Source organism: Podarcis melisellensis, assembly GCF_964234715.1.
Source record: "Podarcis melisellensis genome assembly, chromosome: 13".
NCBI classification, from domain to species: domain Eukaryota; kingdom Metazoa; phylum Chordata; class Lepidosauria; order Squamata; family Lacertidae; genus Podarcis; species Podarcis melisellensis.
The window spans coordinates 44,024,323-44,036,469 of NC_138545.1; the positions used below are offsets into that span (position 1 = coordinate 44,024,323).

The 12,147-nt window shown below is 44.8% G+C and overlaps 1 protein-coding gene across 2 annotated transcripts in view; it reads right to left on the bottom strand.

Moving 5' to 3' along the window:
• Positions 1-12,147, bottom strand: part of KCNH6 (potassium voltage-gated channel subfamily H member 6) — a 125,145-nt gene that overhangs the window by 104,124 nt on the left and 8,874 nt on the right. For both annotated transcript variants that reach the window (XM_081883816.1, XM_081883817.1), the window contains exon 2: positions 655-885. In XM_081883816.1, coding sequence (XP_081739942.1) covers positions 655-885 — 231 coding nt within the window. The remainder of the gene's footprint in view (positions 1-654; positions 886-12,147) is intronic.

Genomic DNA, 12,147 nt, shown 5'->3' on the forward strand with positions numbered 1-12,147 from the left:
ACTTTTTGCCTCTCCACACATTAGTTTATCCCATTGTCTTTTGTACAGCAAAACTTCTATATTTGAGGAAATGCAACAATCTATCATCTGCCTGGGGTCATTGGACAGGCATGCAGAGGTGTCACCTTCCTGGATGATGGCAGGAAATCGTGCCAGAAGGAATCCATATTGCTTGCCACAGTAGAAAGCAGATAATAATAATATAATAAAAATAATTTATTATTTATATCCCGCCCATCTGGCTGGGTTTCCCCAACCACCCTGGGCAGCTCCCAATAGAATCTTAAAAACACAATAAAACATCAAACATTAAAAACTTGTTTCTTTCCTTGACATCTGATGGGAGGGTTTTCCACAGGGCAGGTGCCACTACCGAGAAGGCCCTCTGCCTGGTTCTCTGTAACCTCGCTTCTTGCAGGGAGGGAACTACCAGAAGGCCCTCAGAGCTGGTCTTCAGTGTCCAGGCAGAACGATGGGGGTGGAGACCCATCTGCTTCATCCAACCAACATGCCAAGTGAAGAACACACAGGGATGTTGGGAGAAGCAACCTTTAAATGTGACTTTAGTATAATCAGATGACTTGGGGTCACAAGGCAGAAGTAGGTCCAGCAGCTTGGCTGGGAAATAAATGCATAAATAAAATAGTTGCTTACTGTCTTTCCTGTAGTAGAGGATCTCCAGCTTACACTCATCGGTTCCCAGCAATGCCTGCCCCAGCTGCGCAATGGAATTGTGCGTTGTGTCCGGCCCGGTGAGGAAGTCGCAGGTGCAGGGGCGCTGCATCACCTCCACCCGGGAGTAGCCAAACATCTCGCAGAAACCATCGTTGCAGTAAATGATGGCACAGTTCTCCATCTGAGCATTGGCAATAAGGAACTTGCGGTCTTGGGGTAGAAATAAGAGAGACATGCCAAGGGTTACTGTTACGTACTAAGCTTGGGTCCCAGAACAATAGGCAAGTAGGATCCTAGAATGCAACAACTGATTGGCTTGCAGGAAAAGACCAATCAGGCTCCAGGAGGAAGTTAATCGGCCTATTAGGCTGGTAGGATCATAGAATGCAACAACTGATTGGCCTGCAGGAAAAGACCAATCAGGCTCCAGGAAGGAAGCAGAATCAGCCAATCAGACAGGACTCATTGTGTAAATAATGTATATTTACATTATTATATTACATTATGAGGTTTTTTGGGGAGCAATTCAATCACTGTTTTACAAGCTGCAATAAAGAGCATGAAATCACTGCAGGACTCCGAGTATATTTCAGTTACCATGAAGCCATTGACTGGGCAATGCAAAAGATGGATCTAGAGGCTCCAATTCAGAGCATGGAAGTTTCTCTTTTATTTTCTTAAGTATTTATTACATTTATCGGTCACTTTCTCTTGCCCAGGACAACACAAAGCGACACATGCAAACAAACAAAAACCCAAAACCCCACATGTATAAAATAAAATGAAGGGGGAAAGAAATACATTAAAAACATTGCACCAAAAAAGGCCAGAGTTAATTAAGTGTCCAAGGCCTGGTTATAGAGGACAGCTTTTTGTCTGGTGCCTAAAGATATATATTGGTGGTTCAGGTGAGTCTCCCTCTGGAGAGCAGTCCACAAATGGGAAGCCACCTCAGAAAAAGGCCTGTTCTCATGTTGTCACCCTCTGGACCTCTCATGGAGGAGATACACAAAGAGGCACGCAAAGAAGGGCCTCAGGTGGTGATTCCTTTCCAACTCTATGATTCTACAGTCCCGTCCAACTCTATGATTCTATGTCAGACAACAAGAGGCAAGTAGCATACAGGAAGCCGATTCTGTAGAGCTTGACCCATGTTGTTAGACAGACAGGTTTCCTCATGATTTTCTCAACTCCTGTGCCCATCTTCTCATTGTATTACTCAGAATTACCTGCTCTGGTGCTAGAAGCATGTGACTGGGGAAAAAGTGTTCCTCACATGTTAAAAGTTTTTGTTTTTGTTTAGTGTTGTTTTTGTTGCAGTGGTAGGGAGTACTCCAAAAAAATAAATTCAAAAACTTATGGCATGTGGTATATGGCTTTCTTTCTAAATAAGGTGTATTTCTAAAGAAGTTGTCAATCCTTTTAGTGAGGCAATGGCATAAGGTAAAGATAAAGGTACGCCTGACTGTTAAGTCCAGTCGCAGATGACCCTGGGGTTGCGTGCTCATCTTGCTCTATAGGCCAAGGGAGCCGGCGTTTGTCCGCAGACAGTTTTTCCGGGTCATGTGACCAGCATGACTAAGCTACTTCTGGTGAACCACAGCAGTGCACGGAAACACCATTTACCTTCCCGCCGGAGCGGTACCTATTTATCTACTTGCACTTTTGACGTGCCTTTGAACTGCTAGGTTGGCAGGAGCTGGGACCGAGCAACAGGAGCTCACCCCGTCACAGGGATTCGAACCGCCAACCTCCTGATCGGCAAGCCCTAGGCTCTGTGCTTTAGACCACAGCGCCACCCGTGTCCCGTAAAAGATGTCAATCCTTTTAGTGAGGCAATGGCATACCATGCAACAAATCAGTTCGGCATCAAATCAGCGCCTGCATCTAGCTTTTAACTCATGGTGACTCTCATTTTTATGAGGCTGCTCTGCCAACTGAGCTATCCCAGCTGAGAAGAAGCTTGCAGTGACCAACGCCATACGGAGAGAAGCCAAGAACACATGAGCAGAATATCTCTTTGTGCAGGGAACAGGGATCTCTTTCTCATGAGTAGCTGACACACAGGTAACTTAGGTATAGCATAACATAATGTAAACTCCACAGATTTACCGTGGGTGATAATTGCCTAATAAGCAATTTAATACTGGAGACATGGGCATATTTATTTACTTCACAGATTTATACCCCGCTTGACAGGCACACCCAGATCAAAGCGCTTTATGATAATATAAAACAAGAAAGCCAAGCACAATTTACAACAGTAAAACAAATCATACAAAAAGTTAAAATGCTAAAGCAGATTAAAACTATCACAACTCTCTAAGCATCTGTCAAAACAAGAATGTTTTTAGCGCCCCTGAGCAAACACTCTGAAGGTGATCTTGAGATGTAGAAAGAAACCAGGAACGGTGACAAAGGAGAGGCACATCCCCCAACCCAAAGAATCATGGGAATTGTAGTTCACCCCATCAGAGCTACAGTTCCCAGGGTTCTAGGGGTGCCTGTTTGCTTTAAATGCCTGGGATGTGTGTGCAGCCAAAGTGTTGTAGCAATGGGCTCTGTTATCCTCGTGGACAATTATTCATAAGGGTCAGCTAAGGAGATGTCAGGGACACGGGTGGCACTGTGGGTTAAATCACAGAGCCTAGGACTTGCCGGTCAGAAGGTCTGCGGTTCAAATCCCTGCGACGGGGTGAGCTCCATGCGCTGCTCTGGTTCGCCAGAAGTGGCTTAGTCATGCTGGCCACATGACCTGGAAGCTGTACGCCGGCTCCCTCGGCCAATAAAGCAAGATGAGCGCGCAACACCAGAGTGGGCCACGACTGGACCTAATGGTCAGGGGTCCCTTTACTTTTACCTAAGGAGATGTCAAGTGAAGTAAACATGTGGATGTGTGGTACCACCAATCTGCAGTGGACCAAGGTATGTATGTATGTATGTATGTATGTATGTATGTATGTATGTATTTCCCGCCCATCTGGCTGGGTTTCCCCAGCCACTCTGGGCAGCTCCCAACAGAATATTAAAAAACGATAAAACACCATACATTAAAAACTTCCCTAAACATTGAAACCAAAGACAATTCTTTCAGGCTAAACAAGGGTAGCTCTGCTGCAGCAGCTGACAAAAGACTTCAAATAAATGGAAGAACACCCAAAAGGCTAGATCTCTTAATATTGTTTTAACACACAGCCTTGCCTTGGGAACTGGGAAAAGAAATAGTTTTTTACATTTGTATTGCTGAAGTGAAATTTAGCTCTCCACCGTGACCATGTGCTTTTCATCATCTCCGTGTTGCATGCCTTGAATAACCTCATCATTTTGATCTTTACAGGAAAAGCTGCTTTTCTGTTTCCTGCTCGCTTTGCTTTTAAGGTACAGCCAGGTCTCAACAAAGAGCCAACGTTTTATTTTCGGTACAATCAGTGACTTTGCTTTAGATTATTAGGTCATGGAACTTGCCAGAGGAGAGGCAAGCCTAGACTTAATCCTAAACGATGCCCTAAACCTGGTGGGACACGTCAATGTTGCCAAACCAAATCAGAACAGTGACCACGGTGCTATGAAATGCAGCGCATACACCAATAGATTGTTACTTAGGTCACATCAGATTTCTAGGTCACAAAAATAAGAACCCTAGCTTCTAAAGAATGAAGGGATCAGCTTATGTAGGGGTACATGTGTTCCCCCAGGCTGTTTTGGTGAAGTCCTTCCCACCCACCTGCCGTCATACATGATGTTAGATGTGGAACAGGTAAGGATGTGGCTTCAAAGGAATTACCAGGAGTTTAACAGGTGCTCCCAGTTGCTCTTTTACTGGAACCAGGTGCACTCGCAAATGCTGACGGGTGGTAGGGATGCATCTTGCGAAAGGAGGTGGAAGCAGTTTGTATTTGATGGAAACTTCTTTTTTCTCCCAGTCCTGCTGCTTGAAGCCGCCTCCTGCAGATCCTTTCAAGCTCTGATTTGGGGGGCCCTGAAGCGTGAACTGTTTTGGGGGCCCCTTCACAGCCAGCAATGAGGTCTGGATAACCACTGTTATCAATGGGGTTGTTTCATAACAGATCACTACAAATTTTACGCTAGTTTGAGTTTTTGGTGAAAACAGTGAACTCACTGTGATTCCTCTAGGGTCCTGACCTCTGATAAAAGGGGGGGGGTGACATTAGCCACAGCAGAGCAGCCAACATACCGCAACACACTGGCAGATGAAGGTGGGGACGGGAAGAGCGGTCCGCCCTGGGTGCCATCCAGAGGGGTTACATTGCGGCTGCCCCCTCGGGACACGAGCAGCCCACTGCACCCCCTGCGACATGTGCCATGCCCCCTGTGGGCGGCATGCCTCTAGGACATGCACCAGCCACACCCCCGCATGTTCGCCGCTCTGGGTGCTGGAGCATGTAGCTCTGCCACTGCCGCAACACTCAACCTTTACAGCATGAGAGCCAGTGTGGTGTAGCGGTTAAGAGTGGTAGACTCGTAATCTGGTGAACTGGGTTCGCGTCTCCGCTCCTCCACATGCAGCTGCTGGGTGACCTTGGGCTAGTCACACTTCTCTTAAGTCTCTCAGCCCCACTCACCTCACAGAGTGTTTGTTGTGGGAGAGGAAGGGAAAGGAGAATGTGAGCCGCTTTGGGACTCCTTTGGGTAGTGATAAAGCGGGATATCAAATCCAAACTCTTCTTCTTCATCATCTGCACTGCTGACTCTCAAACTTTGGGATTGTTGAAATATATCCAACAAAAAATTAATAAATTTTGCCTCATGTGACTCAAATTGGGTCTCCTAGACCCAAATATTTTAAGCAATGTGGAATGAAGTCACTTCTAGGCCCCCTCTGGGTTTAGGGGCTTTATTCATTTCATAGTAGATCTGCCCCTGGGTGGATCTTGCAAGTCTTCCCTTGCTTCCTGTTTCAGCCTCTGAATTTTCTCCCTTCTTGCAGGAGCAGCAGCGGTTAAAAGCAGGGCTTCCCAAACTTTTCATGTTGGTGACACACTTTTTAGATATGCATCATTTCGTGACACAGTAATTTAGTTTTACTAGCAAACCCGAGGTTAAACTAACCTCCTTTAAGAGTGCGGAGAGCATTTGTGCAACACGGCAACCAACACACTAATGTGTCGCGACACACCGTTTGGAAAGCTCCGGATTAAAGTGAAGTTGAAAGGGAGATACCCTTAAAAATGGGCAAGAAGGACAAAAATAAGTTTGCAAAACATATATGAGGTGATGAGGCAAGTGGAAAGAAGCCTGTTTCTGATATATTGAAATCATTGTTGGCCTTTAGCAATATGTTTGATTGGTAAAAAATTAAGATGAAGAATAAGTAGCTATTTCAATACATAAGAAGCCAGAGAACGTGTCAGAGCACCAGGCAAAGAAAGGAGGATACAGCGATTGCACATCCATCTTTACTGTGAAAAATATTGGACAGATTCCCATTTCTAAATCACTTTTTCCAGAAGGGTGTTCAGAGAACTGAACCAAAAAGAGGCGATGGGAGATAAAGTTCTAGGGCTAACTGCCAAATTAAAACAAACAAATCACCAGCTCCCGATGGCATATACACGCAGCAGTTCTCAGAGAACTAAAATGTGAAATTGCTCCTCTCCTAAGAAAAATATGAAGCATGTCACGAAGACTGTCCTTCCTTTCTAGAGCGTTGGAAGAAAGCCAACACAACGCCAGTCTTTTTTAAAAAAGGCAGTCAGCTAGCTCAATGTCTGTTTGGGGGTAAAGAGGTGGAAAATATTTAGCATTTTAGAAGAACAGCTTTGCCAAAGGAGGAATCAATGAGTTCACCAGAGGGAAGCTTCACCAATCTTGTGCCGTTCCTTGAGAATGTCAATAATTGTGTGGGTAAGGGTGATACATTAAACAACAGTAAACCCGAACTTCCAAAAATCGTTTGGCAAAGTCCTCCTGAGTAACAGCCATGGAATAAGAAGACAGGTCCACTTATGGATCAGGAACAGGTTAAAGAACAGGAAATAGGATAAATGTAAGAATGCAACGGAGGCAAATAAGCAGCGGGGTCCCCAGGGATCTGTACTGAAACTAGTGCCATTTCAATCAATGCTATTCATAAATCATCTGCCAAGACCAGCAAGGAAGCCAATTGAAATATACTCAGAGTCGAGAGTGGATTTCATGCTCTTTATTCAGCTCATAGTGGTGAGGAGGAATGAAAGTTTCCCCAAAGTATCTGCTTTATATACATTATTTACACAATGGGCTGCACGTGATTGGCTAATTCCAGAATTCTCCTGTGGGCCAATCAGGTTGTGGATTCACTTCCATCTGGAGCTGGATTGGGTGGCTCCTGCAGACCAATCATACTGCTGCATTGTTCTAGGACCAATCAGACTGCTGCATTTTGGATCCTATTGTTCTAGGACCAATCAGACTGCTGCATTTTGGATCCTATTCAACTCAGGACATAACACCAATATTGTGGATGGTACCATTCGCCCAACCACCAAGATGGAGAATATCGACGCAGATTATGTTCAGTTTTGCTCTCCTTGTCTCAATCATGAGAAAGTTGGGAAAGACACAGATAAGAGCAACTAGACCATCCAAGTGGTGCAGCTGGAGGATCTTCCCTGTGAAGGAAGGTGTAATCATTTGGGTTTTTAAAAAATAAAAAATAAAAATTAGATAACTATTGTGTGGGTAGAGGGGGTGGGGACATGTAGAACCTTATGCCAGTGGTTCTCAACCCGTGTGCCATGGCACCCTGGGGTGCCTTGAATGATGGTTGGGGTGCTGTGGGTAATACTGGCCTCTGTCCCTCTTGCCTTTGCTCCCTCCCCTGATAGCCTCTAGCGTCTCTGCCTCCCAAAGACTTGCACAGTTGTTTGTTGCAGCAGAGGCTGCCAGGAGGACTCCCAAGGAGAGGGGAGAGGAGAGGAGGCTGAGGGAACACTCCACAAGGAAGGGTGTTCAAAAAAGGGCGAGAGGCTGCCAGCTCTGCAGGCAAGGGGTGACATAACTGGACTCCTGAGCCTCACAGGGGTGCCACAGAAAGAATGTTGTTGGTCAACGGAGCCGTGGACTCAAAAAGGTTACAAAACTCTGACTTATAAATTTCTGTACAGTGGTACCTCGGGTTACAGACACTTCAGGTTACAGAAACTTCAGGTTACAGACTCTGCTAACCCAGAAATAGTACCTCGGGTTAAGAACTTTGCTTCAGGATGAGAACGGAAATCGTGTGGCAGCAGGAGGCCCCATTAGCTAAAGTGGTGCTTCAGGTTAAGAACAGTTTCAGGTTAAGAATGGACCCCCAGAACGAATTAAGTTCTTAACCCGAGGTACCACTGTATTGTGTGAGGGGAGTGGAAAGTAAGAACTTTCCCTCCTTCTCCGATAGTCCTATAACTTGAGCTCTCTCCATGAACCTCAAGGGAGCAGGATGGCAGTAGATTCGGGACAAACAGGCAAAAGTACTTATGCATACAAAGCATATTGTTATAGATGGAGGGGGGAGCTCCCCTTTCCCCTGTAAATGAATAAATAGTAGGATTTGGGGGTGTGATGGGGGAAATACAAGCTGAAGAGGAATTCCTGAGCTTTCCAACTCTTCGTGACCCCATGGACAAGAGCACGCCAGGCACTCCTGTCTTCCACTGCCTCCTGCAGTTCCACTGCCTCCTGCAGTTGGTCAAACTCATGCTGGTAGCTTCGAGAACACTGTCCAACCATCTCGTCCTCTGTTGTCCCCTTCTCCCAACATCAGGGTCTTTTCCAGGGAGTCTTCTCTTCTCATGAGTTGGCCAAAGTATTGGAGCCTCAGCTTCAGGATCTGCCTTCCAGTGAGCACTCAGGGCTGATTTCCTTCAGAATGGAGAGGTTTGATCTTCTTGCAGTCCATGGGACTCTCAAGAGTACAGAGGGTACAGTATAGATATGGAAGATTAGCAAAAAATATGGAATGAAAATCTGAAGTTTACAGCATGTACCACGTTAAAAGAAAATGTTATGAAAATGGTATACAGATGGTATATGACACCAGTTAAATTGGCAAAAATGTACAAAACTTGTAACAAATGTTGGAAATGTAAAGAGAAAGAGGGTACATTTATTCATATCTGGTGGGAGTGTAAGAAAGTGAAGGGGTTCTGGGAAATGATATACAATGAGTTAAAGAAAATGCTGAAATATAGCTTTGTAAAGAAACCAGAAACCTTCCTACTGAGAGTAACTAAAAATGAAATAAATAAGAGGGACTGTAAACTCTTTCAGTACACAATAACAGCAGCGAGAATATTGATGGCCCAAAAATGGAAACAAGAAGAACTACCGACTTTGGAAGAATGGAGAATAAAACTAACAGACTATGCAGAACTGGACAAATTAACTGGAAAAATTAGACTTCAAAGAGACTATAAGTTCCTAGAGGACTGGGGAAAATTCAGAGAATATTTGAAAACTGTATGTGAGGAACATACAACACTAGTGTGTTTTAAAGAAGCTTTGTGAAAAAAATAAGGAATATTGCAAGAATGTAAACGAGGACAGAAAAATTTTACTAAAAGGCGATACTATAATTAAGGAATGTGGATAGAAATTTAACTACGGATGATTGTCCGAGGAGTTGGGGGAGGTTCAATAAGCCAAAATATGTGATGTGGAAAATTGTATGATTGGAGATATTATGGAAAAATTTAATTTAAAAAATTATAAAAAAAGAGTCTCCTCCAGCACCGTAATTCAAAAGCATCAATTTTTCGGCGATCAGCCTTTTTTTATGGTCCAGCTCTCACTTCCATACATCACTACTGGGAAAAGCTAGCCTATGCAAAAGGACCTGGCCAGTCTAGGGCCATTAAGAAACAATACATCAAGATCCACTGACAATTCAAAATAACTGTTCTCTCCCCGCCCCCAACCCACTTGCCCTGAGGTGTGAACCGAGGATGGGGTTTGAAAGGTTGCTAGGGTAGCTGGGTGTGAGGCGATGGGAAAAGAGAGTTTCAAAGCAGAATGTTCTGGGAAGAAGAAGGAAGAAGAAAGACTGGCATCCATCTTGGGCAGGCTGGCTGAAGGCTGGCTACGCTGCTGTGGGGTACAAGCCCCTCTTGATAAGACCATGCTGTAAGATCTGGACTCCCTCCAAGCAGACTGGAAGTGTAAACAGGTGAATAGACTATATTTCTTAACATTACAACAGTCTGGCACAGGGATTCCTTGTCTGGCACAGTTCTGCCGCTTGTAGTTTCATCCATATCCCAATTAATCAAAATTCTTCCCCTCCCCATGTATAACAATATTAAGACGCCAGACAGCATGTGACCACATCATTTCACTTTCCCCCAGGTTATAAAACTATAGCACACAACTGAGAACTTGAGTGATGGAAATGGTGGTGAAAGGGTACTTTGTACAATGGGAGGACTCTGCTGAAGCAGCAAACAGATAGCTAAAGTCTTACCTAACCTAAGAAGAGACCTATGGAAAGGGATGCTAAAGAGACTCATTTATGCACAAATGTGGGTATCCTGGCATTCTGAAGTCTACAGCAGAATGATCCCCCCCTTCTATTTCATGTTGTTGTTGTTGTTGTTTTGTCGTTTAGTGGTGTCCGACTCTTCGTGACCCCATGGACCAGAGCACGCCAGGCACTCCTGTCTTCCACTGCCTCCCGCAGTTTGGTCAAACTCATGCTGGTAGCTTCGAGAACACTATCCAACCATCTCGTCCTCTGTCGTCCCCTTCTCTTTGTGCCCTCCATCTTTCCCAACATCAGGGTCTTTTCCAGGGAGTCTTCTCTTCTCATGAGGTGGCCAAAGTATTGGAGCCTCAGCTTCAAGATCTGTCCTTCCAGTGAGCACTCAGGGCTGATTTTCTTTAAAATGGATAGGTTTGATCTTCTTGCAGTCCATGGGACTCTCAAGAGTCTCCTCCAGCACCATAATTCAAAAGCATCAATTCTTCGGCAATCAGCCTTGTTTATGGTCCATTTCTTTATGGTCCATTTCTTCTTTATGGTCTATTTCATAGGTTCCACCAGTTTTGCAGCAAATTAATGAGTGGTTTTTGACTCCATGCAAGAGGGATTTTCAAATCATTACACTACATAACAATGTTGTGTATGTTATCCTGGCAGCACTGCTTCCAAACAACATTTCTGACCATTAGCTGCTATGGCAACAAATCACCTATACCAGGCCAACACCATAGGTATTCAAAGGCCTATTCTCTACTTAAAAGAAGCTGGATGTTTTTGAACATGATTTCTGATGTAATAAAAGTGTAATGGAAATGTCTAAATGTACCACCTAGGACTCTTTGGAGTAAAGGTGGGATACGGCTGCAATAATAAATGAACATAAAATCAAGATGGGGGGGAAGGATGTGGGGAAACTCTGTACAGGCACCGGGGGTGGGGGGTGGGGTATGACTTTAATTCTCAGCCTGGGATACTCATCTGGACCAAAGCAATTTCCCCCCCCTCCCCACTGATTTTGTCAGCCATAAAATCAAAATGAATGTTGTGTGCCCAGCAGCATGGTGTAGTTCAACAGCGTATTGGACCAGGAGATGTACTGGGTGCAGTGTATTGGACCATGAAGTGTATTGGGCCAGTTACACTAGCTCTCAGCCTTAACCCACATCACAGGGTTGTTGTAAGCTTAAAATCAGAAGGGGGGAAGAACCATGAACGATGCCCAGAGCTCCTTGGAGGAAGGGTGTGACACCATAAATGTAACAAATAGGAAGCTAATGGCTTACCATTAACAACAGCCATCTTCCCTCTCCAAGCCTGAGTGCCTCTTATATGTTAGCATCTGCTTTGGCTGGAGCCGTAGAAAATTATTCAGCACCGAGAGGCCATTTGGAGGATGGCTCTTAGCACAATCCTTAATTAATTTCTGATTACACGTACTGAATTTATCCATCTGCAGTGCAATTCTTTCCAGCTTCTATGCACTCTGCTTCTGCGTAGCATTAGGAGCCGAGTTATTTGTCTTTCTCAAAACTCCGATACAGAGGCTGCTAATGGGACAACTCAGGATGGAGTGGCTGCATGCCCTACTTTACAAAGGACATGCCTTTGTTTGAAGGGGCTGTTCCGCCTAGCCCAAGTCTGTTTTAAAAGATAAAGAACCAAGAAATGTAGAGTTGGAAGGGACCACAAGGGTCATCTAGTCCAACCCCCTGCGATGCAGGAATCTTTTGCCCAACGTGGGGCTTGAACCCACAACCTTGAACTTAAGAGTCTCATACTCTGCCGTCTGAGCTGTCCAATGAGACTTGTTGCAGCCTTCCACAACCTGGTGCCCCTCCAGAGGTTTCGAGCCTGCAATCCCTATCAGCCCCAGCCAGTATGGTCATTAGTTAGGGATGATGGGAGTTGTAGTCCCAATTTTTTTTAGAAGGTTTCACCACTGGGGAAAGCTGTTATAACACGTATTTCTAAATTTTCATATGCAGACATGTGTCTTCTCCTATGTTGGGTTT